At 41.9% G+C, this 27,456-nt stretch overlaps 1 protein-coding gene across 2 annotated transcripts in view; it reads left to right on the top strand.

Annotated features, from left to right (window-relative positions):
* LOC135700648 (band 7 protein AGAP004871-like) overlaps positions 1–27,456 on the top strand; it is a 131,436-nt gene that overhangs the window by 13,758 nt on the left and 90,222 nt on the right. The window contains exon 2 of one of the 2 annotated variants that reach the window (XM_065221223.1): positions 17,980–18,012. The exons of the other annotated variant lie outside the window; for it this stretch is intronic. Coding sequence (XP_065077295.1) covers positions 17,980–18,012 — 33 coding nt within the window. The remainder of the gene's footprint in view (positions 1–17,979; positions 18,013–27,456) is intronic. 2 annotated transcript variants of the gene reach the window in all.

Raw genomic sequence — 27,456 nt, 5'->3', positions numbered from 1 at the left:
TGGGTCGAGATATTGTCAGCCCGATGGAGGGTCCGGGGCTTGAGAGCGTCTACCAGCTAGCTACTGAGCGTAGCGAGCTTCCGGCGGACCGGAAAATCACACTTGATGAGCTGGTGAACATCACCAAGTCGACGAAGAACATGAAGGCACCGGGTTTCGACGGACTCTTCAACATTGTCCTGAAGAATTTGGGACCGAAAGCGCATACTCTTCTGGTGAACGTATTAAATCGCTGCCTGGAGCTCGGATGCTTCCCAACTGCCTGGAAACGGTCCAAGGTGGTACAGATACCGAAGCCGGGAAAGGATCCTACCAACCCGTCAAGCTACCGTCCGATCAGTTTGCTTTTCTAGCTTAGCAAGTCGAGCACACCGAGACGAACGACATCCTACTGGACGAGCAATTCGGATTCCGACGAGGTCACTCGACGGTGGACCAACTCAAGCGGGTCTCAAACCTTATCAATCAGGCGAAGTCGGTCTTGAGGACAACGATCATGGCGATACTGGACATCGAAAAGGCATTCGATAACGTGTGGCATGACGGCTTCGTGCACAAGCTTCTGCAATTTCGTTTCCCCAGCTACCTGTTGAAGATCATCTCGGACTACCTCGACAGCAGGACGTCTCAAGTATGCGTAGGCAGTGCTCTCTCGGAACCGTATGATGTACCCGGTGGAGTCCCTCAAGGAAGCATCCTGCGACACTGCCGCAAGGTGGAACACTGTCGCTGTTTGCTGACGATTCGGCAATCAGCTACAAGCGACGAGTAATGCGCACTCTCGTATCGAAGCTCCAAAACGGATTGGATGCCTACACCATATATCTCACCGACTGAAAGATATGTGTGAACGCGGCCAAAACGCAAACCATTCTGTTTCCGCATAGCAACACCGACCGACTCAAACCGTCATCAAAGATACAGGTTCTGAACACTGAAACTGAGTGGTTACCCGAGGTACGCTATCTTGGCCTGATTCTCGACAGTAAGCTCCTCTTCCGGTCGCTCGTGGAAGACCGAGTCAAAAAAGGCACCATCATGCTGAAACGGCATCATCAACCGTCGCTCGAAAGCATCCACCGTCAACAACCTGGCTGTCTACAGGCAGATTGTTGCGCCTATGCTAAAGTATGGGTCTCCGGTATGGAAGGGTTGCGCTAAAACACATCGGAAGAAGCTCCACGTCCTTCAGAACAAGTTCATGAAGATGATTCTGAATCTGCCTCCGCGCACACGGATAGCCGACGTTCATCGGTTGGCAAATCTCGATCAAATCGACCAGAGAATGACTGAGCTCGCCAGTTGGCACCAAACTAGGACGCTGAATTTAGAGTACGAAAAAATTAGAAATCTTTGCCCATAATTTTGTAAACAGTAGGTTTAGCTAGGATTTAATGTAGTTAGATAGGAAGTTTAAAATTTAAAAATTTAAAATAGAACAATTGTTCACAATGTAAAATGATAAATACCAATTAGCAAAAATTAGCCAATGGCTGTAAAACTATGGTAAAACAAAACAACTGAATAAAAATAAATTTAATTTAATTTAAAAAAAGCAGATAATTAGAAGCATAACCTAAATATGCGAGTCGATTGAATTCTGCCGAAAATAAATGAGAACTTCGTTGATTCTTAACGTAGAAGCGTAGATGCATAGGTAAAGGATAAGAGTAAGGAGAGTAAAAGGTGTTGACACGCAGAATTAGAAGTCGTCGAGGTTGAAATTGGGTTGTTACCACCGGCGAACCGACATGACACTTGAGCATTTCGTTTGTCCGCAATGCGATTTGTCAAATGAGCGATTTGATCTGTCCAACGGACGATCAGATCTGTCAAACGAGATGAGACGCAAACCAAGTCAATATAAATTTAACTTGTTTTTGTGTCCTTGCTCATGATATGTCGCGATCGGATGAGTAGATGGCGGTAGTGTTTAACGTATTTTAAATATGGCGTCTTGGGCAAGATTTTGAAAGTAGCTTCTATGAGCTGTCGGTTCGTCGGTGTTGTTACTACTCTTCCCATCAAAATGTCGTCTGAGACAAAATTTTATGAACAAATGATTGATTTTCTGGAAAAATATACACGGTAATGTTTTTTAGCAGTTTTGGGTAAAAAAAGTGTTTAAAACTTGAATAAAAAAAATTACACGCTGTAATATTTTTTGATTTTATTTCAATTGAAAGGCAAATGTAAAGTTCGCTCTTTTGTGCGTATTTCAATTTGATCACTTACAAATTAACAAAAACTATTAGAAATTATCTTTTATATATTTTGGTTAATTTTATTTTTGGAAAATTTTCCACAGAAAACGACTTTGAAAGTTCAAAAAATGGTATTCTGTGCAAAATTTCACAAGAAAATGTTAATATAAAAAGTTTAAAAATGGGGGAAGTGGATGTAATGTCGGTCTAAATGCCCCTAATTTGAGCCCATACATAAATTCAGCAATCGACTAAATTTTCAATAGCGCCCAAAAATATCCATTAGTACCGCCCCAATGACGCGTTCATCTAGATAACATTGATAAATAGCAGATTTTTAGCGATGGACCCAATCTTAGATTCTTAGGCCAACATTAGAGCCATTACCCCTATGTCCAATTGTTCTTATATATTTTGTGAGTGAGTTAGTTAAGAAACATTAAAAAAACTACAAGGGACAGCCCTATGGAGCTGTACGCAATGGTGACAGCGACTCACGAAGAGCTACTGATTCCGATCAGTAGCGGTGCGGCTTCTTCCTCCTTCTTGATTTACTTCACGCCTCCCCGAGTCATATGATAACAAAAGACTACCACCTGAAACATAGACACAGCTGGGTGGCGTAGCCTGGACAATGTTGCCAGCCCGGCAATATCAAAGTGAAGAGGTGCGACGCGAACACTGGCGCAGTAACCATGGTACGGTGATAGAGGAAATGCTTCACCAAACCCGTCTGTTCACCATGGAGGTGCGGCTCGAAAAGGCATCTGTTCTCCATGTTAGGAGCGGCTGATCACCGTCCTAGTGCCAGCGTGAGACTCTAAACAGAGCTGTGCCCGATGGTCCCCCGGCGAGACAAGGAGTTGGGGCAGGCCCAACAAGCCGCCCTGGGAAAAAAAACATAAAGTTGCAAATACTGAAGAAAAACTACGGATCGGAACAATCGGCACAGACCTACGCAACGAAATAAGGACTACGATTGGATACATGGAACTGCAAATCGCTCGGCTTCCCGGGCTGCTATAGGTTAATCTATGACGAACTTCAACCACCCCAGGGAGACCCGACGACGAGAAAGAAGCGTTCTATGCGCAGCTGGAGCAGGTGTACGACGGCTGTTCGCAACGGGACGTCAAAATCGTCATCGGCGACATGAACGCACAGGTAGGACGGGAGGCAATGTACAGCCCGGCAATCGGGCCAAACAGCCTGCATGCCGTATCGAACGACAACAGCCAACGATGCGTGAATTTTGCAGCCTCTCGGGGTATGGTAGTCACCTGGAGATCACCTGACCACCACACAGAAAACCAAATCGATCACGTTCGAATCGACGGGAAATTCTTCTCCGACATTATCAACGTCCGCACGTACCGCAGTGCGAACATAGATTCGGACCACTACCTGCATAACACCCGTCGAAGTCGAACGCCGCGACCCAACATTGAGCAACTATGAGACGCCGGAGTAACCCAGGACTACGCATAGCAGCTGGAAGTTGCAGTACCCACGGAAGAGCAGCTTGGTGCAGCTTCTCTTGAAGATGGCTGGAGGGACATCCGTTCCGCCATAAGTAGTACTGCTGCAGCGGCACTAGGTACTGCAATCCCGGACCGAAGAAATGACTGGTTTGACGGCGAATTCAAACTGTTAGTAGAGGAGAAGAATGCAGCACGGGCGAGAATGTTGCTGACCCTCTCATAGTCTGCATGCTTCAATCAGATTTATTTTTATTGTTCGTGAAGTAACCCACAATGAAAACACACCAATATTTAATGTAACAACAATTTTCATTGTAATATAGTTGTTCATTATTGTTCATGTTCGAATCATGTCAACTATAAAATAAATGAAAAATACGATAAAAATCATTGTAACTACATTTTATTATCTACATTCATTGTACAGCTAGGTAGCAGTTTTGCCGTTTTCTAATATTAATGTTAGAGCATTGTTTCCACTGAAAATTTCACTGTAATTTTGTTTCGGGTAGTTACGAAATTTTCAGATCTTCCTAGAGTATTTGCGATGAACTTATACGTTTGACCTTCTTTACGCAATTTCTGAACCAGAAATCTTTCTTGTGGTGTACAATTTTGCGATCGACCCATTCTAAGAGAAAAGCTTGTCTCTTCAACATCTGAATTATGTGAGACTAATGACTGCAGAGGCACACCTATTTTAATGACCTGCAGTGTATCTACAGGAATATAGACTTTACCTGATCGAATAATTTTCAAAGGCTGCGTCACTTCATCTTCACTGCCTACGTCATGAAACGATACAAGTAGGTATTTTGTAAATGTTGTTGCGATCAATATACTTATAGGCACTCAAATTTTCTCCCGATTCAAATTGCTACATCATATTTCTCACAAGTTGTCCCCAGCAACATTGTGAATATGTACATTTATTTCGAAGTGATAGGTAGAGCAACAAAATTCCTCCAATTTACCAACGACTGAAAGATAAACGACTCTCTCGGGTTCGATTGTGAGACAAATTTCTGCGGTCTGCACCCGAGATTCTAATGTTCACGCAACAATAAGACAAAGCACATCGTGGCGGTGGCGTTAATCACACGTCTCCGAATGGGCGCGCAATTGAGTGTATTTATGACTTTTAGTGCCATATTTTTCACACCAGCTGGGTCCACACCCCGCCAACGGCGACCGACGAGCGACGACGGCCGGGGAACGTGTGCCATTAAATTTAAACGTCTCTGTTCTTTTGTTTGTTTTTCGTCAATTGTTTGAAATTTAGCGCGTTACGAGCGGTGAAAATTGATGAACTTTTCCACATGACGCAATTTGCGACTCCGCACGACTACGTTAAATGATGAGGAAAATCAGCTCAATTAGTTGTCATTTACGAAGAACAAATTTTCAGCCAAATCACGAAGCTTATCTTGGCGATGCATTTTCGTCATTTGAATGCAATCTCCCATCTGAGACCAGAAGTAATTTCAGCTTCATTATGTCGCGACATTACTGATACTGACATCCAACATCCACTGGCAGCGTCTTATGAAGGCAAACCGTTTCCGGCTGCAGCAGTGTGCTTTTGCTCATCCATTATTTAAGACCTGCCCGTAAGTACGATGAAGTCAGTGGCGGCCTAATGAGTGTTTCAAAGAAGATGGGTTTCCCGGCATCGCCAGTTGCAGCGGTGGAAGAGACTCGGAAGCAGATGGTGCACACTCCCGACACACAACATAAGACAATATCTTCAGCAAATTTCCCTCGTCACTTTCGCTTCCTAGCACCTCCCCAAGGGGTGTTGGACGACAGTGCAGAAGTTAGGGGTTGGTGCAAATATGCATCGATTGTTGCAATCAAAGTTCAAAAGCAAAATAAACTGTATTGTGGTGACACCTACGTTCCGGTTCAGTAACTAAAAGCGTGATGATAGATAGGCGGAAATGGTAAAAAAGCATATCAACTACTCTATCCAACACATTTTATATGGATTTTAAAGAATAATCTGATCGAAAATTAAGATCCGGTTTTGGGGGTTTTCAGCAGAATGTTATCTATGAATTCTTGCAATATATTCTTTGGGCGATTTTATAGGAGAATTCTGCTTCAGGAATTCTCCAGGAGTTTTTTGTCTTGAGAAATTTTTGTAGAAATCACGTGTAGAATTTCCTTGGTAAACTCCTCCAGAAAATCACGTGGAATTATTCACAGGATCCTTCAGTTAATCCCATGCGAATCCTTAATAAATTCATGCCGATTTCATTAAAAAAAATCGCACTCAAGGTAATCTCGCTGCCTTCTTACGCCACCGAACTGCAATTTATGTCAATGTGCATTGTTGTTATTAGCGAAGAAAATGAACTCACTGTAATGCCATCCTTCCGCCACCCTTCTTTCTACAACTTCCCATCAAAATTACCGACTCCAACAAGACATTCACTGCTTGAATCTTAGTGTGATTCAACCACCCGCCCCGCCCCCTCTGAGAATACGGGGCCCTATGTACCATTTCAGCAGCACGCCTCTTGCCTCGCGCCTTGGAAGATGTGACGTTTAGATTAGAGTGGCGGGAAAGGCGTCGAAAGAAAATCTTTATTCATAACTTGGGTAGTTGATGAATCTCCTTGTTGCCATCGTTGTCGTCATTGTTCTACTAGACGCTAGACCTACCTCCCAAACCCCGCCGTCCGGCCCCTCTCGCATGAATCAGATTTGTTGCCCATTAGGTATGTGATAGTGTTTAATAGTTTTCCCCTTTTCCATCGCAGCATCCGTCCGTCGGTCCGCTGCAAAAAAAAAAAAAAATCGTCGGCTCTCGCCATCAGAAAGAATGCCACCAGACCGTATCTTTCGGTGCAATCGGCAAAAATTGAAGGCCGCGTGCCAACAGGCAACAAAGCTGGCGACTGTACAAAATCACTTTCGAAAAACAAAAAAACAAAAATCTAGCGAATAGCACTAGCAGACAGCGAGTGAACATACAAAATCTATTGAGAAAATTGGATTCTGTCACATGAACAAAAATGCTACTATTTGCTGGGTGAAAAGCGCGCGTAAAACCAGTGCCAACCACCAAGCTCGGCGGGGAAGCTGCCGCCGCGACGGGAAGAGAATTAATTGGATAAGTTCGAAAGTTTTAGAGTTCGAATCCGGCTTACAAGTTGGTAATCGCCATGAAAATGTTCCAGCCGGGGAAGTTTTTGATTTAAACAATACACACAATTGGAAGTGCGATTGGTTTGTGGCAAATGGCATCGTTGTTTTTTGTTTGTTGCATGCCTCTTAATGTTTATAGTTAAACGTCAACCCATATCCGTTTCCAAAAAAAAAAGAAGGTTGGGTCTAATATCTCATGAACAAAGTCAGCTCTTCATAATTCAAGTCGATATCCAGTTCCATTCCGAATTTGAAACTTAACAAAACCTGGATAAATGGTGGAGAAAGTCAAAATTTGGCAATACCGAAAAGTAGACAGATGGACTAAGAGTGACAAACACGGCATAGTTGCACGAATCAAGAAGGCTAAAACTGCCAAGTGGTCTACAACTGCTTAGAGGTTCGTTTAGCCTATCTAATTTCTTGGTCTGATTTTGACCGCCGCCATAATGAAAAATTTGCTCGATTTTACTTTCGACACACTGTTTGCCTGTTTGTTGGTGTTCACACTATAATCAACCGGTGGAAACTAACGATTTTAAATTGGCTCACTACTTGACTAGCCTATTGGTCCCAAGCAAATCGATTAACGTACCCCATTCTAGTATAAATTCCAGTACTACACTAAGTTTGTTTTGATTCGCTATGAAAGTTTGACAGATAAAATGAGGGGTTCGTGGATTTTCCTATGTTTCGAGGGGTGCATTGATTAGCTTGGGACCGAAGAGAGTACCAGAGCTGAGCCAAAAAGTTGAGCACGTTTCATCGGGACCTTCTGGTCTTAGAGTTACCTCTATGCTATAATCGCTATAGTCATAGTCTGGCGGATAGAATTTCGATCGATCAAAAAGCGGAACCAATTCAATATATAACAATTGAAAAGGTACTATCATCTTTTATAAACAAAACGTTGATTATTCATTCCAAGCCAATGGAAGGTAAATTACCAGCATCATCGGATAGGGGAAACTTTCACAACCTAAAGACGGTGTTAGTTTGTGTAGGCGAGCCTTGTGTCACGAGAAAACGGTTTCCGAAATTTTGTTCGCAACAGTTGATGTGCTCTTTTCTGTTGTTGGTCGTGATTTGCTCGATTGGCACCGCTATTTGACCGCTCAATTGGTTCCCTAGATTCTATTCGCCAGACTATGAATATAGCGACTATAGTTCACACCTGAGTACTGCGAGCTAATTCAAAATGCTTGTCATCTGGGAGCCGAGTCGAACTGTCAAACGGGAGCCAAACATTCAAAAGAGCTCAGAAGTCATGTGGATAGTTACTGTTTGAACCACAAGTAAAGGTATTGCCACCTGCTGAAAACAAATTAATTATTATAATTATGAAACAGTCGAAACATCAACCTTAGTAGGCGGATAATGTAAATCATCGAACGTGATGCTCGAATAAGTGTTTTTATTTGATATTTATAATAATGGCAAAACTGGGTTACGAATTGCTGAAAGAAGAATTTAATCAAACATTATAAGAGTCATATGGACTTTGTGGGCAGGTGCACTCAAAACACCATGTATACGCAATTTGTGGAGTAGAGAAGGAGGAGCCAAGAGTTCATTTGACAGCATGTATATACGATTTCGTGAACTGTTTCAGCAAAACAATTTGAAGGTTCGAAAGATTTTCAAGATGTTTTCTTGCTCACTTGAAAAATTAAATCGACAGAGTTCGCAATAGAGATTAGTGACGTTTAACGCTCGCACACTAGCGTGAGCAACGCCGTGTGAAGTTGTTTATTATTTTCCTCTGGCTAACCTAAAAATTGTATGAAAGTAGATCTGTCAAAATGAGTTTGACATAGATTTGTTATGTATTTTCCTTGGATATTCACAAACACGCTCTCACATATCGCACCAATACAACCGGACGTGAAAATCTCTATACTCAGGTTCACACCTGTTCACACTGCTTACACATGTTGAAAGAACTGTCAAATTAGATTTCAAAACAAAACTGTATCAGGAATCAAAAGTAAATACTTCCATCATGAATTATCGGAAAATTACTCCAGCTTCGGCAGGCGTATTTGATGTTATTACACTCTTCCCCCGAAGAGCGCGAGTAATACGTACCGCGTAAATCGAATTCGCGTAAATGAAGTACACGTACACATGGAATATCTCGCGATCCTGGACATAAAGAAGGTTACTGTCTTCGGCAAAGTTGTTTTCTCACTACGCAGCGCTAGTGTGCATGAATTAATGATGACCTTGTTTTTGTGATATCTTGAAATCCTTGACATCTAGGAAGTTCCTTTTTTTCCGGCGAAGTTGTTCAGGGGATCAAGACCTTATTGTTGTTGTACAGAAGTTCGGAATTTTCTCACCACGCGGCGCTAGTTTGCATGAATTAGTGATTTCATTGTTTTTGTGATATTTTGAAATCCTTGCCATCTAGCAGGTTGCTTTCTTGGGCGAAGTTGTTCAGTGGATCAAGACCTTATCTTTGGTGGACAGAAATTCGGAATATTCTCACTACGTGGTGCTAGTGTACATGAATTTGTGATATCCTTGTTTGAATGATATCTTGAAATCATACCCTTCAATTATACTTTCGGAATCGGGATGACGTCTAGAGACCGAAAATGATGCCCGATAGCCGATGGGCCGATATCAGAAAAAGTGGGAAATACTACCAAATACCCTCCAATATGGATATTTCCGGAATCGGAATGACGTCTAGAGACCAAAAATCGATGTCCAGCGCCATATTGAAATCTAAGATGGCGGCTTCCAATTTCAGAAAAAGTTGGAAACTCTACCAAATACCCTTCAATATGTATATTTTCAGGGGGGGGGGGGGGGGTCTCTCTTAGCTCAGTCGGTAAAGGCGCAGCTACAAAGCAAGACCATGCTGGAGGTGGCTGGGTTCGATTCCCGGTCCAGTCTAGGAATTTTTCGGGTTGGAAAATGTCTCGACTTCCCTGGGCATAGAAGTATGATTGTACTTGCCACACAATTATACACATGCAGAAATGGTACAGGCATCGAAAGCTCTCAATTAATAACTGTGGAAGTGCATCTAGAACACTAAGTTGAGTGCACGCAATAAGCTAATATGCGATATGCAATAAGCTTGAAATGCGAAGAAGAAGAAGATGTATATTTTCGGAATCTGAGTGACGTCTAAAACCCGTAAATTGATTTCCGACGCCATTTTGAATTCCAAGATCGCGGCTTCCGCGGAAATACTGCCAAATACCCTTCAATATGTTTATTTTCAGAATCGGGATGACGTCAAGAGACTGAAAATCGATGTCTAGCACCATCTTGAAATCCAAGATGACGGCTTAAGGTTTCAGAAAAAAAAGATAGAAATCCGGAGTGATTTGAGATTTGGGCGTAATTGCATTTGTAAACAAACACGTCAATCGTCGATTTCTCGCGAATAAAATCTCAATTTCGAAAACTAACAACACTATGAGGTAGAGGAATGATTCCTCTATCATTTGGTATAGTTAGTTTAAGAGTTAGCTTTTATTGACGAGAAATCGGCGATTGACGTGTTTGTTTACAAAAGCAATTACGCCCGAATCTCAAATCACTCCGGAAATACTTCTAGACATCTAGAGAATGACATCTAGAAATAGAAAATGAGTGTTATGAAATCCAAAATGGCAGCTACAGGATACAGGAAAAGTTGAAAATACTGTCAAATACCCATGAATGTGGGTATTTTCGTATTCGCGCTGATAGCTACGGACTAGCAATTACTGTCCGATACCATATTGAATTCCAAGATTGCAGCTTCTGGTTAGAGATAAACTGGAGAGTATTGTTAAATACACCCACAATATGGGTATTTTCAGAATGGGGACGATATGTAGAGCCTCAAAATCGATGTCCGACGCAATTTTGGAATCAAAGACTGCAGTCCTATTAAAAAAAAACTGTCAAATACTTTACAATAGACGGAAAATTGATTTTTTTTTTTGTTAATTACTTTATTTGTACAGGCTCAATCGAATAAACTTTACAGAGTCAAGTTATCATTTTCTTTATACATTATAAATGTCTTAAATCTAAAATTAAAGGATTGGAACCGATTACTCGCGGTCTTCTCGAGGTTAGTGGATGACAATTGTTTGGATCGGGAGAGAGAAAAGGAGATTTTGAATATGATTTATGATTCAAAAATTTCACTATTTCTAAAACATATACTTAATCCTATCGACGTTATATCAACTCTGTAATTATACAATTATTACAGAAACAAATCTACAAAAAAAAATACACACACACATACAAAACACAAACTAAACGCAAGGTTAATCAAACTTACAATCTATGGTTAATATTCTTCAAGAAAACATATATGAGTTGCATAAACTCCAGATCGCGTCTAGCCAAAATATCCCGAACTGGAACATTAGGTTGTCTACCTCGAGCCCGAAGGGAATCGTACAACTCGGATCTGACTCCACGGTGCTCAGCACATGACCAAATAATGTGACCTGCGTCCTGGTAATCTTGTCCACATTCACAGAGATTACTGTCCCCCAGCCCAACACGGAACAAGTGAGCGTTTAACGAGTAGTGATTGGACATGAGGCGAGACATCAGACGAATGAAGTCTCGACCCACATCCAACCCCTTGAACCAAGGACTCTTCGACACCTTAGGGATGATTGAATATACCCATCGTCCCAAACTCCCTTCACTCCATTTGTTTTGCCAGCTGGCGAGGGACTGTTGACGATAAATGAAGAAAAATTCGTCGAAGGCGATTTGTCGATCGTAAATATCGCCTTCCATAGCGCCCACCTTTGCAAGCGAGTCCGCCTTCTCATTGCCCGGAATCGAGCAATGAGATGGGACCCATGCAAAGGTGATGACAAAAGATCTTAAAGATAAAGCACTTAGAAGCTCTCGTATTTTCATGAGAAGATACGAGGAGTGCTTTACCGGCCTCATGGAGCGAATAGCCTCGACAGAACTGAGACTATCCGTAAAAATAAAATAATGATCTGGTGCAAGTAAGGCGATCGTTTCTAGCGTATAATCTATTGCCGCCAGCTCAGCAACATATACGGAACAAGGAGCTTGAAGCATTCGAGAGGCGCTATGAAATTCGTTATAAATACCAAATCCAGCGGACGCCTCTATTAGTGATCCATCTGTGAAGAACGATCTTGCGGAATCAATTTGGCCAAACTTTGCAGCGAAAATTGACGGAGCAATCATGGAACGATGATGCTCTGGGATTCCGCGAATCTCTTGCGTCATGGATAAATCAAAATGAACAGAATTGTCGAAGTCGGAGAAGCAAACACGATAGGGAGTATGCTGCGAAGGGCTGACATCCTGTGTTATGTACACGTAGTACAATGACATAAAACGAGTTTAAGGGTTCAGCTCAAGAAGCTTTTCAAAGTTTGCAATCACCAGTGGGTTCATAATTTCCTCTGAAAAACGGACGGATAGTGGCAACATGCCCGCCAGCACTTCGAGACTCATAGTATGAGTCGAGTGCATGCATCCTAACGCGATACGAAGACAACGATACTGGATCCGTTCCAGCTTGATGATGTGGGTTTTAGCTGCCGACTGGAAACAAAAACTACCATATTCTAGAACCGATAAAATCGTTGTCCGGTACAACGTTAGAAGATCTTGCGGATGGGGTCCTCACCACGTTCCGGTAATTGTTCGGAGAAAATTGATCCTTTGTTGGCATTTCCGCTTCAGATACTCAATGTGGGATCTCCAGGTGCATTTTGAATCGAACCAGACCCCAAGATATTTGAAGGACATAGAATGAGTGATCGGTTTACCCAAAAGTTGAAGCTTTGGTTGTGCTGGGCTATGCTTCCTAGAAAAAACGACCAACTCAGTTTTCTCCGTGGAGAATTCGATACCAAGCTCGATAGCCCAAGTAGACAAATTGTCTAAGGTATCCTGTAAGGGTCCTTGCAGGTCGGCCTCTCTGGGTCCTGTCATGGACACTACTCCGTCATCTGCAAGTTGTCTCAACGTGCAGTTGTCCCTTAGACAATTGTCAATTTCTCTGACGTAGAAATTATACAGAAGGGGGCTTAAACATGAGCCCTGGGGGAGACCCATGTAGCTAAATCGTGAAGCTGTAGAGTTTCCATGAGAAAAGCTCATATGTTTCTCTGACAGCAAATTGTACAAAAAGTTTAATTAATTAATGGGGAAAGGCCACAAGTGTGGAGTTTGTCTGAAAGGACTTCAACCGATACTGAATCAAAAGCCCCCTTAATATCCAAGAAGACAGAAGCCATTTGATCTTTATTAGCAAAAGCCAACTGAATTTCAGTGGAAAGCAACGCGAGACAGTCGTTCGTTCCCTTGCCCCTACGGAATCCAAATTGAGTATCTGAGAGTAGGTGGTTGAACTCAACCCATTTGTCCAGGCGAAATGGATCATTTTCTCCAACAATTTTCGAATACACGATAACATCGCAATGGGACGATACGAATTGTGATCTGACGCGGGTTTTCCAGGCTTTTTAATGGCTATAACTCTCACCCGCCTCCAATCATCCGGAACAATATTGAGCTCCAGGAACTGACCAAACAAGTTCAACATGCGCCTCTTAGCGACGTCTGGGAGGTTCTTCAACAAGTTGAACTTGATTCTATCAGCCCCCGGAGCCGAATTGCCACACGAAAGGAGTGCGAGTGAGAGCTCCAGCATTGAAAAAGGCTGGCTGATCTCGTCTACCAAATTCGTCGTTTCGCGAGGAATCATCTGTGCCGGCACAGAATCAGGACATACTTTTCGCGCGAACTTGAGAATCCAACTATCGGAGTACTCCTCGCTCTCGTTGTTTGAAGACCGGTTACGCATCCTTCGCGCCGCATTCCAAAGCGTATTCATCGACGTTTCGCGCGATAATCCGTCCACGAATTGTCGCCAGTATCCGCGTTTCTTGGCTTTGATGAGGCTCTTGAGTTCGCGTTCAAGAGCCGAGTACACTTCGAAATGTACGGGTGTTCCACGTTTCCGGAAAAGCTTAAACGCGTCGGACTTTTTACGATAAACCTCAGTGCATTGCTGGTCCCACCAAGGGGAAGGAGGTTTCCTACGGAAAGACGTTCCTGGAACCGGCCGAGTTTGAGCTTGAAGCGCGCTGTCCAAGATCAGATTGGAGAGGAAGTTATATTCCTCCAACGGTGGAAGCCCTTCTACCGACGTTAGGGCATCTTCTATCACATTCTTGAACTTTGTCCAATCGATATTACGGGTAAGATCGTACGCGACGTTAACGGGTTCCGACGGATTGAACCCACTGGCAACTGAAACTTTGATCGGCAAGTGATCACTACCGTGGGGATCTTGGATCACATTCCACGTGCAATCCAACGATAATGAGTTAGAGCAAAGTGTGAGGTCTAATCTACTTTCATTCGAGGATGGGCCAGCCAAACTCCATTGTTAAGAATTGTCATATTAAAGCTGTCGCAGAGGTCATATATCAAAGTAGAACGGTTGTCATCATACAGTTCACCCCAGCCTGTACCGTGGGAATTCAAATCTCCCATAATCAACCGTGGAGCAGGAGGTACCGAACAGATATCTGAAAGTTGTTTGCGATTAACAACGGCTCTAGGAGGAATATAAAGAGAAGCAATACAAAGGCTCTTACCTTTAATAATAGCCTGACATGCAACAACTTCAATACCTGGAAATTGTGGAAGATTCACTCTATAGAAGGAATGGCACTTTTTGATCCCCAAAAGTACCCCTCCTCCACGCGCATCCTCACGATCCAGTCGAATAATGTTAAAATCATAAAAAGGAAGATCGATATATGAAGAGAGCCAAGTTTCACAAACAGCAAATGCATCACAATCATTATTGTGAATTAAAAACTTAAAAGAATCTAATTTAGGAATGAGACTTCGACAATTCCACTGTAGAATAGTGATCAAATCCCCGACCTCGTTTGGAAAATTATCCATCGAAGGAAATGATTGCTGCAATGAGGGGCCACTTCAATGTCAATTGCTTCAAGAGGGTCTTCACAGAAGGAAGCATTGCCAGAAAAATGCTTTTGAGAGGATCAGAAATATTGAGGTACTTGAGAATATCGTCCACAATTTTATCAAATGAGAACAACCCGGATGAAGAAGGGGCTTCTGTTCTTAAAAATGGGCCATCAGGGGTTTTTGATGTCCCCGGGAGAGATGGAAAATTCTGGTTATAATCAGTTCTGCGGAAACCAGGAGGAGTTGAAACTTCCTTTTTTCCATCACTCCTTGATTTGGGCAAGCTGATTTGGGGTTCCTTATCTGCAACTTTCCACGAACGGATGCGTTTTCGTTTCCGTGCAGAACCTTCCGGAAAACTGAAAGAAACTCCCTCCTCAGCCAAGTCAGAGTCAGACTCGTCATCAGACAAAACAGCAAAGTCTGGAACGCTCCTTAAGAGAGCGTTCTAGTTTCTCCCCGCGTTGTTTGTACGCCGGGCACGATGAGAGACCATGAGGAGTTCCCTTACAGTACACGCATTTTGGTGCAGTGACTGTGCAGGCGCCATCCTCGTGCTTCTCCCCGCATTTGGAACAGCGTGCCTTGCTGCCGCAGTGAGAGACCGTATGTCCCAACTGTTTGCAGTTTTGGCAGTTCATGACCCGAGGAACAAACAAACGCACAGGTAGCCGAAGTTTTCCCAACTCGATGTAGTGAGGAAGGGCTGAACCAGAAAAGGTCACCCGAAACGAGTCTGTGGGGGTAAAGCTCTTTTTACCCTCGCTGAAAGATACTGAGTTCAGCTTCTGGACTTCCAGTATCTCAACCGTGGGAAGCAAGGGGTTCTTGAAACGGCCAACCGCTTGCTTCGCCAAGATCTCGGGGGTCAGACTCGCTTCGGTGACCACACCTTCGATCTCCACATCACGAGCTGGGATGTACACTCTATACTCGAGTGTAAAGAGCTGGGAGGCAGCAATCTCGTTAGCTTGTTTCAGGTTAGAGACGACAACGCGAAGTTTATTACCTTCGAGATTTCAGTCACGGCCGAGAACCGCTTCGTCAGATCATTAGTAATTTGCATTACATTCAAAGGTTTCTTTTTGGGCTGAAAGTAAACAACCCATGGGCCAGTCGAGTCTTGTAGGTAGGCTCGCGATCGGGGGTTTATCTGTCCCTGTCCATTACCAGACTGAGATGACGAACCAGGGAAGGCATCATCTGTCTTCTGCGAAGAAACGCTCTACCACTGCAACGATAATCAAAATTACTCGGACACAATACACGAAGAAAAAAAAATACTAACACAGAAACACAAACTTAAAATTTAACAGATGGGAGAAAGAAAGATACAAGAACAAAAACTTATCTGATAATCCTATACTACTATCACCGAGCGTTAACACAGCAGCAGCGGAGCGACGCGCAGCTTTGATGATCTTCGATCCGCGTGTGCGGGCGGTCTTCGTTGGTGTGTGCTTGTATGAAGCTCGGCACTCAGCTGAACACACGATGATGGATGAGCGGTTTGAATGTGGAGGTAGATGCTGACACTCGATGACGATGATCCGTGTGCACAGGTATGCGTGACCACGCACCGATGGTGCGCAAAATGATTGGCGGATTGCCAATCGCAAAAACAATTTTCGACGATGCCGAAAACTCACTTTTTGATAAATTTATCCGGAATTATGCCAGGAATCACTAAGCGAGAAAAACTGATTATTTACGTCAGATAATAGCGAGAAAACTTCCAAATTAACGGAGCGCGAAACAAGTCGACCGTACTTCTTGCTAGGACGCGGTGGTGTGTGGGAAAATTGATGGCTGACGCCATTTCGGCATGCCAATTTTCGGCATCTGCACGTCGTCTTTGTTGCGAAAATATCCATATTGTAGAGTATTTTAAAGTTTTTCCCCCTTTTTCTGAAACCAGAAGCTGCCATCTTGAATTTAAAATGTCGCTGGACATCGATTTTCGGTCTCTATACGTCATCCCGATTCCGGAAATATACACATTGAAGGGTATTTAGCAGAATTTTCCACTTTTCTGGAACCGGAGGCTGCCATCTTGGATTTAAAAAAATGGCGCTGGACACCGATTTTCGGTCTCTAGACGTCATCCCGATTCCGAAAATATACATATTGAAGGTTAATTTCCCACTTTTTCTGAAACCGAAAGCCGCCATCTTGGATTTCAAATGGCGTTGAAAATCGATTTACGGGTTTTAGATGTCATCCTGATTCCGGACATACCCATATTGAAGGGTATTTAACAGTATTTCTCACTTTTTAAGCAAGCGGAAGCCAGCATATTGGATTTCAAAATGGCGTCAGATATCAATTTCTGGGATCTAGACAACACGCTGATTCCAAAAATACCCATATTGATGGGTATTCGACAGTATTTCCAACTTTTTATAAAACCGGAAGCTGCCATCTTGGATTCCAAGATGGTGTCGAACATCAATTTTCTGTATCTACCGGTCGTCCCCATTCCGAAAATACCCATAGACGAGTGCACGGATGGATTTGAGTTCACTCACTCGATAAATAGTGACACAACAGCGGGGCCCTGTTTACTAAAACTGAACACATATTATGTGTTTATTTTTAGTAAACAGGGCCCCGCTGTTGTGTCACTTTTTGTCGACTGAGTGAACTCAAATCCATCCGTGCACTCGTCTATATTGTAGGGTATTTGAGAAGTCTATACACTAACGATGAACCTTCATTTCAAACTGCTTGAAATATTTCACAAAATTCTGGCTGCATCCTGATGATTGCATCCTACTCTTACACGTGTTGTCAGTTTTTTTTTTTAATATTTTGCGATGAAATGTGAAAATGCGTGGCCTTATAGTTCAATTTACTTTGATGCAAAAACGCTTTCTCGATGTTTCATCTCTCATTCGGTGATATTTCTAATACGTAGACGTGTTAGGGCAAAAGTATCTTTTAGACTTGAACTCGAGTTAGCGGCCCTTAAAATGTCAGGTTGCCACGTAATTTCTCTTTCCTCATTGTACATAAATGGCAATATTATTGCAAAATGCATCTTTCGTACAGAGTTTTCCATCCCCGCTGTAGTTTACATCCTCAGAGGTAGTTCAAGAATTTTAGTTTAAAATAATTTCCTTGGCTACATCCATGCATTTACAGCATTTATTCCATTTCTTTACCAACAGACTCAACCCGGATATGGGGCTGCTGGAATGATGGTAAGTGTATTTTTCGAATTTACCATGAAGATTGAACGTGAATTGTTTTTCATTCAATACCATTTAGTTAATTGTTTGGAAATTGATGATGTTTTTGTTTGATTTTAAGTTTGTTTGAGTTGTTTTCTTGTTTTACTTCTATTTAAATTTCTCTACGGAGAATATTTACATTTTTTTACCAATCCTATGATGATATGGTTTTGTTTTTTTGCTGTAAAAAATGTCCTGCTTTATTGGTTTTGCCAAATAACAATCATGCTGAATACATCCCAGTGTGTTTTTCTTTTCTACCACCAGCCAAATCCTCGTAAAATTATGAACCATTACTTGATCCCAGCTAAGCGCAATTATGTAAACATTTCCCTTAAATAACCATTACAACTTTAATACCTTCTAAAAAGCACATTTATCCTCCGAGAAACTTGCCTCGCAAATCCCTGCGAACGACTGCCCATCCTCCTTTTGAGGCCACCACCGTAAGCTGCCTAGCTGCAAACTCCACCGGCGGAATAGTTTTGCCAAAAAGGTCTGCATCCTAATCTGCTTATATTCGAGCACAATCTTTCGACTCGGGAGCCTCATCCTCTTACTGATAAGGTTGCTCCTACTGCCTAGTCGTCTTCTTCGTAGTCGTCGTCGTCGTTGTCGTAGATGATAGCACCAATAAAAGCAAGAAGTTTGGGTTTGGCTTTCCGCACTTTACCAGCCGCCAACATATTTCGTATTTTATTGCTCATTCAACATTCCGAGATATCGCGTGCAGCCAGGCAGAGCATAGGGATCTACATATACATATCTTTATGTTGAGCAAAGCTTGTCTGAAAGCGCGGTGTGTTAATTTTGTACGCGCCCGGTTTGGGGATTGTGTTTGGAATTTTTTGAGCCAAGAATGCATTCCATAAGAACGGTCTCATGGTCCTTTTGCCCAGAGCGAGAAGGGAGCAAGCGTACCTTGAAGAAGTGCGATTGTTAGGGTTCGTGAATCCTGAAGGTCCTGCAACGTTCGCCAAAAGCGCTCCGAAATCCCTATCGTTGCGATGCCAATCGTTTTGAAACAAGCGATATCCTTCCTGGGAGACAGCTGCCAGCAGCCGACAAAGTGCTACTTGGTGAACGATGCTGTGTGCTCTGGCATAAGTAAGTCGTCCAAGCTGGTCGGGGAATTGCTTCTTTCAATAACGGCGTGGTGCGAGCGGGCCAGATTTAGGGTGGCTCTCCTTCGAACGCATCCGTTGTTTGCAAGCTCATAAGCTCATATTAAAATTAGTTAATCGAAATTGAATTTCAATCGGGATTATTCAAATTCGACTCTTCACCTAATAAACATTCCGATTGATCCGAGTCTGAAATCAAATGAACCCTACATAGTCGTCGTAGTCGTCGTCATCGTCGCTTTTTGCGCGCTCACTCTCTTGATTTCTCTAAAGCTTCCTCTTTATCTGGCATCATCTCGTGTCGGGATGGTCTTTTGGAGCTTGCCTTGCTCCTGAAAGAAGTAGGTATGACGACCCGCCGCCGTTGACAATGTACTTGGCGTCTTTCTCTCTCTCTCTCTTACACTGGCGAGCTTCCTATTCCCTAGGGACATTATGGCTGCTGGCCTCGTCGGTCTTTCCATGCTGCTGGATGCTGCCGAGTGCCGAGCAGATCTTTGATAGCGATGAGGAGAAATGGGAATGGTGCGTGAAATTTCCAGTCGCACTATGAATGTTGGAGCCAGGGACTCGCTTCATTGTCGTGCGTGACAGTCTGTTTGTATTCGTACCCTTATGCTCTACCGTCGTCTCTCTTACACAACACAAACGGTAGAACAACATTCGAGCAAAAAGAAATTTTTAAAATAACTATCATATGACATGTGTGATTTCGTTATAATTCCTCAATTTGGTGTAAATTATACCATTTTGATCATATATGTTATTACTAGGACATCGTTGCTTGCTATTTTTAGAATTCACACAAGAACAACATCAGCAGCTCTTATTATGAGAAAAACTAAAATACATACATTCGTAGCGGTCTTCGGTGACAGTGTCGTATGACAGAACCTGTCATATGACATTTTAGTTTGGTACTGTAATATGATAGCTTGTTTTGCAAGTGTCTGAAACAAAAGAAGTCGATTATCACAGAAAATGTGTCGACTACGGTGACCGCTTACCAGACTGGTTGGAACACCGAAAAGGTCTGCCAAAATGATGGAGTAAGCTGGGGGAAACCAGCGTTTAGTTGACGATGTTTAAAGTCCCAGAATCTCCAGTCTGGGGAAAAAATAATCTCTAAGGGGAAATAGGTCATTCGTTGAAAGAATAAACTCGCGTGTGAATCTAGCAAACAAATCTCACGCTTGAGATTCTCATGCATTTTTAGGCACTCACACTCACATCACCAAATAATCATCTCAAAAACCGGTCAAGCGTCAATTGATTGCATGCTTATGGAATAGACTGATGCCAAACACGCTCCACAGTGTTCAAACGGTTTCAAATCGGGTCCTGATTAGCCTCCGAAAGTTTAAACTCATTTGATAAGAAACTGACTTGGCACAAACCATTTGAAGTTTATATGGGAGCGAAAATTTCAAATTTTGCATCAGTCTATTATGCATGTTGTGTAAGTTTTCCATCCACTGATGCCTAAAAAAAAGAATAACATTGAATATCGCCAAAATATAAAGTAATGAATTTTTGAACCTGAAAATTCATCAGTGATTTTTGCGCAGTTGAATTTTGCCTGACAAAACTCATAGGCGAATGAGATTTAAATTTTGGAGATTTTCCGAACATTGGAAGCCAGATTTAAAAATCAACGGGAGGGGGCTCAATTTTTTTTTAATGATGAACGATTAGGCCAGAACGCTCTCAAGTAACATTATTGGTTTTATCATAGTGTTGAAGACCATGATCTAGACATAGTTGGTTAGTAATCTTTATTAAGGAGACTTTCTGCCGAACGCTGGTTCGTCTCCGGACACATCTAGACTTGAAGAATGCTTCAAAACCTCGATAAAACTAGCAATGTTACTTGGGTATACCCATATAAAGCCGAACGTGATAAGACCGAGGCCACAAGGTCAAATTAATCATTTTACCGAAATTGAAGCTTCTGTCAAACTACATAAGTACTTTTCAAGTCTGCGCCAGCAAATTACGATTAGCATTTTTTCTGTATTTTCCCGGAGTTAATAAAATGTTCCCGGTTGAGCAATATACATTTAAACTAAGCATAAAACCAAATACGATTGAACCTAAAGGATCGGTAGGTTGGATGACTCATTACAAATATAGCAGCCGCACCGGTGTCGTAGTGGTCAGCGTGACTTGCAAGCGACTTTATGGGAGTGAGACATATTTACATGTTTTCAACTATGTTAAATGTCTACTGATATTATCCAATGTATTTACGTTCCCGGCTCTTATTGCTGATGTTATTGCTCCAGCTTATGTGCTCTCATATCGCTTCCCATCATTCTCTGGGGGGAGCGGAAGGTCCGCACAAAAGCAGATAACCGAAAAGCGAAATGCAGCTCCCCACCTCACAGCTGAGCTCCGGATCTGAATCATCGACCCGAATGATTCACTGGGAGCTGTTCAGGATGACAGCTCTCGGATCCGTCCAGCTTTAATCCGTCGATTCTTCACGATTCTGCTCCGGAGCCGGATCTGAGCCCAGAATTGTGAGAGCTATTTTGCTGGAGAATTAACATCAGCATTAAAATCTGTATGTAGACTGAATTGCATAGCATGAGAAAAAGCGTCAATTCTATCATCGCGTGTGATATTGGTATAGATTTCTGGCATACATTTTTTGCCTTTACTGATATGGAAATTTTCCGTACATTTTAGTTTACGCGGTGGTTGTTCAGTTGGTGCGTTTGTGGCGTTTTCGTAGAGCAATGTTGTAAGCTACGGATTTATTGGCTTAGATTACTATTACTATTTTATGTAGTTTTAAGGTATAGCTTTATTGGTTTAGGCCAAAACCATTCATTTCTTGTACGATTTTGAATTTGTGTCAAAATTTTTCCATAATTTCAATGTGAGCTGAAAAGCTGTTAAAAAATCAGCTCCCCTTATTGAGCTGGACGGGTCTGATCCGCTCAGTCACCTCTAGTCAATACCTTAACCTTTTATCGTCAGGGAGGTAAACAAAGTCCTAGAGCGCTCATTTTTGACGTAGGACTACTTAAATTTCTATACTGGGGGTCACATAAAAAAAAAAATCAATATTCAGACATGTGACGAAAAATCCCAAACACGGGCGCAACGATAGAGCGCAAATCGAACAAACGACACATTGCGCTTGCTCACATGAGCGAGCTCAATGCTCGGTTGATCGCTCACCATTTCACCAATGAAAGGAAAGGAGAAGAAAAGCAGCGATAGTAAAAACGCTTGCCAAATCGTTTTCTTTGTCATTTGCTTTCGAGCAACGGACGGAAAAGCGTCGGACACGACGTATGAGTGGAACAGCACGTATCGCACCAATACGAAGACGACGCAAAGCACCAACATCGACCGGATGAAAGGTTTCCCACAATAGGAAACATGACTAGACCGCTGTCTTCCGATCGACATCGGACAATTTTAAAAACAACGAGGTATTTTCAGGGCCACCAATTCAAAAACGGAAAGAGTTAAGAACTAAATGATCAACATATTTGTTCCGACCACTAGCGGTCCTACGTCAAGCTTCCGTTCGTGCCCCTAGGCACAGATACTTCTACCTTTTTGCATGAGGATAGACCGTGTTTCAAAGTATCGATTGGCCAAATTTGAACGCTCAAGGACTAAGTTTACCTCCGAACGATCGTAAGTTAAGGTATTGACGAAGCCGTCATAAGCCCTATACACTCTTCTTGAGGTGTTTCGCTGTGAGATCCTTATTCTCGTTTCCACTTTGAAACTTTAAGTGCACAAATATCAGCTTCTACGACACGTACGTAAATACCACAATGAAACTGTTACTCCACGTTTGCTGTACTGCAGCATACATGAAGTAGCAAATTGTGTGAATGAAAATTCGAAGTGGAAGAGCATATATAGCCTACGTGGCGGCCATTTGTGGACTCTACAAGGAATCACCTTAAGTTCTGCAATTGGAAATGCAATCTAAAGGTCTGAGAACATCCCTAAAGTTCTTCAAATTTCTCTGAAGATTCAGAAGTTCTGCAAATTTATCTGAAGATCTGTGGCTTTACCCGAATTCCTTTGAAGTTCTTCGATTAACTACAATTGCGTTAAGTTCGGCAAAATAATTTTCATTACTTTCGTTAAAATTTTAATAGGCATTAATTACATTAAGTACTAGTGCTTGAATTTTAAATCCAACGCACTGATCTTGGGTATTGCGTGTGCCTCGCTGAAGTTTCGAGAAGTACTTTGAAGTTCCGATCTATGCTAATTCTGCTAATTTTCCTGAAGATCTGCGAACTTTTCTGAAGTTCTATAAATTTTTCAAACGATCTATGTATTTCTACGGACTTCCATGAAGTTATGTAAACTTCCCTGAAGAGCATAGATTTACTCTGAAGTTCCATGAAGTTGTTAAAATTTATCTGATAAACTTTGAGCTTCTCTGAAGTTTTACAATTTTCTCTGTAGATCTACCAACTTTTATGAAGATCTGTGATTTTTCCTGAAGTACAACCAACTTCTCTGACGTTTTGCTAATTTCTCTGATGATCTCTGAACGATCCTGAATTTCTGCTAATTGTCCTGATTATCTTTGCACTTCTCTGAAATTTTGCAAATTGATCGGAAGATCTACGAACTTTCCTGAAGTTCTTTAAAGTTCTCTGAAGATCTACGAGCTTCCATGAAGTTCTGCAAATTTCTTTGAAGATCTACAATATTTGCTGGAATTCTGCAACAGATTTATTCTGCGCGGCGTGTAAGGTGAGGTGAATCGCTGTCACTTGGCAAGTGACAATTGTCACCTCAGGTGAGGTGACGCTCCGTGCGAATCAAATGGAACGTTACCGCACTTGAAGTGAAAATTGTCACTTCACCATCAATTCAGTGTCTCCTCATCTCACACGCCAGGCAGGATAAGCCTGCAATTTTTGTTTTGAAGATCTGCTACTTTTTTTTGAATATCTAGGAACTTCCCTGAAGTTCTGAAAATTTCTCACGATCTACGAAACTTACATTCTACGATTTTTTTTACATAGGGGAGATGGCTCTAATGTTGGCCTATGGATCTAAGATTGGACCCATCGCTAAAAATCTGCTATTTATCAATTTTATCTAGATTAACGCGTCATTGGGACGGTAAAAATTAATACTTTTAGTCGCTATTGAAAATTTAGTCGTTTGCTGAATTTATGTATGGGACCAAATTAGGGGCATTTAGGCCGACATTACATCCATTTCCCCTATTCTACGGTTTTACCAGAAGCATCCATAGTTTTTCACGGACTTCCCAAAACATTTTCTAACTTCCTAGAAGTAAATTTAATACAACTTCTACAAATTTCCTAGAAGCTCAACGAATATGCCAAAAATTCTAAGAATTTTCCAGAAATTCTTCAAATTTCCTGAAAGTTCTCCGATTTTCCCAGTAGCTCTACGATTTTCCAAGAATTTAAAAAAATTTTGGAGCAATTCTACGAATAATCCATAAGAGGATCGCAGTGGGCCACGCTTGAAAGCTGACGTGTTTTTCTTTTGCTGCGTATTTTTCGTAAGCGATTAAACACATTTTGACATTAAATTAGTTAATTTGTGTGCTTAATTTTGGTTTCAAGTGTTCGTAAAGTTATCATTTAGTGATATATCGTGTTTTGCCTTGAGTAGCTCGGTTGACCTTGAATCTAACCTCCAAAATATACAACGCAGATTCAGGTCCATTGTTCGGTGTAGATTTTCATTGCCTCCCGGGAGCCCGGTTCTTCGAGTTCGGATGCTACTTTTTCAGCGTGTAGTTTTATTGAGAGATCGGTCCGGATGGTGAATTACCCGGGAACGTGTTGATAATGTGTCCGTCGCGAGTTTTGGTGGTGGTTCGGTGGCCGACGTTGCCGTGAATCAGCAAGTTTTCCGCTTGCAAAAGTGCTCGGCTGCTGGTCTCTCACCGGTGTCGGATATTGCTAGCAATATGAAAGATGCCAGTTGGTGGTCACGAACTGTTCCTAGGGAAAGCACTAGACGCAAGCCTTCTCCCAGATGACCATGGCAACGCAAGAAAATGTGTGCTCGTTAAAGGAAGTATTACGACAAATGAGATGCAAAGCTTAGTGAAAATCAAAATTACCTATGGACTGGAGAATCAAATTAACATTGTGAGATCAGTCCAAACACATTTCACAATTTAAAAAAAAAACATAAACTAAATACGTGCCAGGTTTGAAAGGATTATTTTCGAACCTGGAAGCGTGTATGTAATACCAATATCCATTTGATAACGGTGATGCATCCGCAAGTAAATATGGCTTATTGTTAGTGAAAGTAACCTCAGAATGGGCGTGACTCTCCAGACATTCCGAAATGGGTTGCTGGATCTGCAATAGAGCTATCAATTTCCAACTCCCGGACTAAAGCTGTCTACAATGACCATAAATGTGACATTGTAGAGAAAGTTCTTCCATAATAACATTGCCGGCCAGTGTTATTCTACGAATAATCCATAAGTTCTACGAATATCCCAGGAATTATAAGAGTTTCCTAGAAAAACAGCAAATTTCCCATAAATTCTATGAACTTCCCAGAACTTCTAAAAACTTCCCACAACATCTACGTCATTTCCTAAAGATCTTTCAACTTCCCAGAAGTTCTTCGCGTTAAATCGATATAAGTTCCCAGAAGTTCTTCGATTTTCCCAGTAGCTCTACGAACATCCAAGAAGATCTATACCAACTTCACATATGATCTATGAATATCTTAAAGATCTACCAGCTTCCAAAAAGTTCTTTGAAATAACCAGAAGTTCTACGTTTTTCCCAAAAGTTCTTGGATTTTTTCGGAAGGTCTCAGAACATCTAAGAATTTCGACAATTTTCCCAAAAGTTCTAAAATTTCCCAAAATCTGTACGAATTCCCTAGAAGTTCTACGAAATTCTAAGATTTTTTTTTTCAATTTGCTAAATTTTACCATAAGCTCTTTGAATCACCAAGAAATTCTACAATACTCCTAGATCTTCAACGATTTCCAAGATTTTTCCTAACTCCTAACTCTACTATTTTTCCTTGATTTGTTTTCCGTCGATTTTGTTTTCCGTACTGAGTACCAATGTTACCGACGCCAGGGAGGCGCCCCACACCTGGACCCTACCTATCGACCCATCAACTCATGAACCGGGAACCAATGGCTTTACTTCCCATCCGAAGGAAGGCGTGATCAAAGATTTTATGCCTCAGAAAATCTCGGCGGCGCCGACTGGGATTGAACGCAGGCTTTTTGAGGTGAGAGAAGGATCTACTCATTTAACACTAGTTTCACGAATTTCCCAGATGTTCTACGGCTTTTCCAAAAACTTCACTTGCATCCAACAGTTTCCATGAAATTTTCCCGGAATTTCTGCGATTTTTCTAGTAGTTCTACGATTTTCTCAGAAATACAACAAACACCTTGCAATTCTTACAAACTTCCCCACAGTCCTGAAAAGTTCTACCAAATTTTCCAGAAGGTGTAAACATATCTATGACGTTCTTTGAATATCCCAAAAGTTTTAAGAAGTTCTAAAACGATCTATCAACTTCTCAAAAGTTTTAGGAATTTATCAAAAGTTCAGGGAATTTATAAGTTCTATGAGGCTTTAGGTAGTGATGAAAACGTCGCTAGAACTATTCCACAGCCGCAGTCAGTTTATGAGCAAAAAGAGGGACGCATATTTTTGCCTGTGGACTTGGAGACATACTTCAAGTCCCCGCGTACATCGTACGGGTTAGGCAAAAATGTGCGTCTAAATCTTCAAAAACTGTCGCATTAATGGCCCTTCGCTCATTTTCAACTTCTATTCAATTTTCATACTGCCGTACTCTAACGGAACTATCCACCTACCCTCTTCTAAAGATCATTCTCTAGCTAATAAATCATCACACTAAAGCTTCATGTTAGCATTTCCAACCAACTCTGAAGTTCTATGAATTTTCTACTATATTATCAGAAGCTCTAAAACTTACAAGAGTTACGGTCAGAAACTTGTGTAAAGATAAGTGGAAACGTCGCCATTACGTGGCGCTAGCATCTCCTGATTTCGATACATTTTCTGTTGAAAATTGCCACTTGGCGCTAACAGCACTTAGTGTCTAGTGTAAATTATGCAACGACAGCGCCATTAGGTTGTTAAAGAGGGTTTTTAAGTGAGGAAGTTGCCGTTAGTGGCGCTTAAGTCGAATAGGAATCTTTACACTAGTTTTTAGATAAATCTTGTTCGAGCCTCAGCGTCTGTTCCTTGTGCTTATAGTATAATCACAGACAAACAGACATAACTCTCGCAAGTTG

The sequence above is a fragment of the Ochlerotatus camptorhynchus genome, unplaced genomic scaffold (assembly GCF_037179485.1).
Source record: "Ochlerotatus camptorhynchus isolate MF236.1 unplaced genomic scaffold, CSIRO-AGI_Acam_v1.1 ptg000140l, whole genome shotgun sequence".
Lineage (NCBI taxonomy): Eukaryota > Metazoa > Arthropoda > Insecta > Diptera > Culicidae > Ochlerotatus > Ochlerotatus camptorhynchus.
The sequence above is the reverse complement of the archived record's forward strand: the minus strand, read 5'-3'. Positions and strand labels throughout refer to the sequence as shown.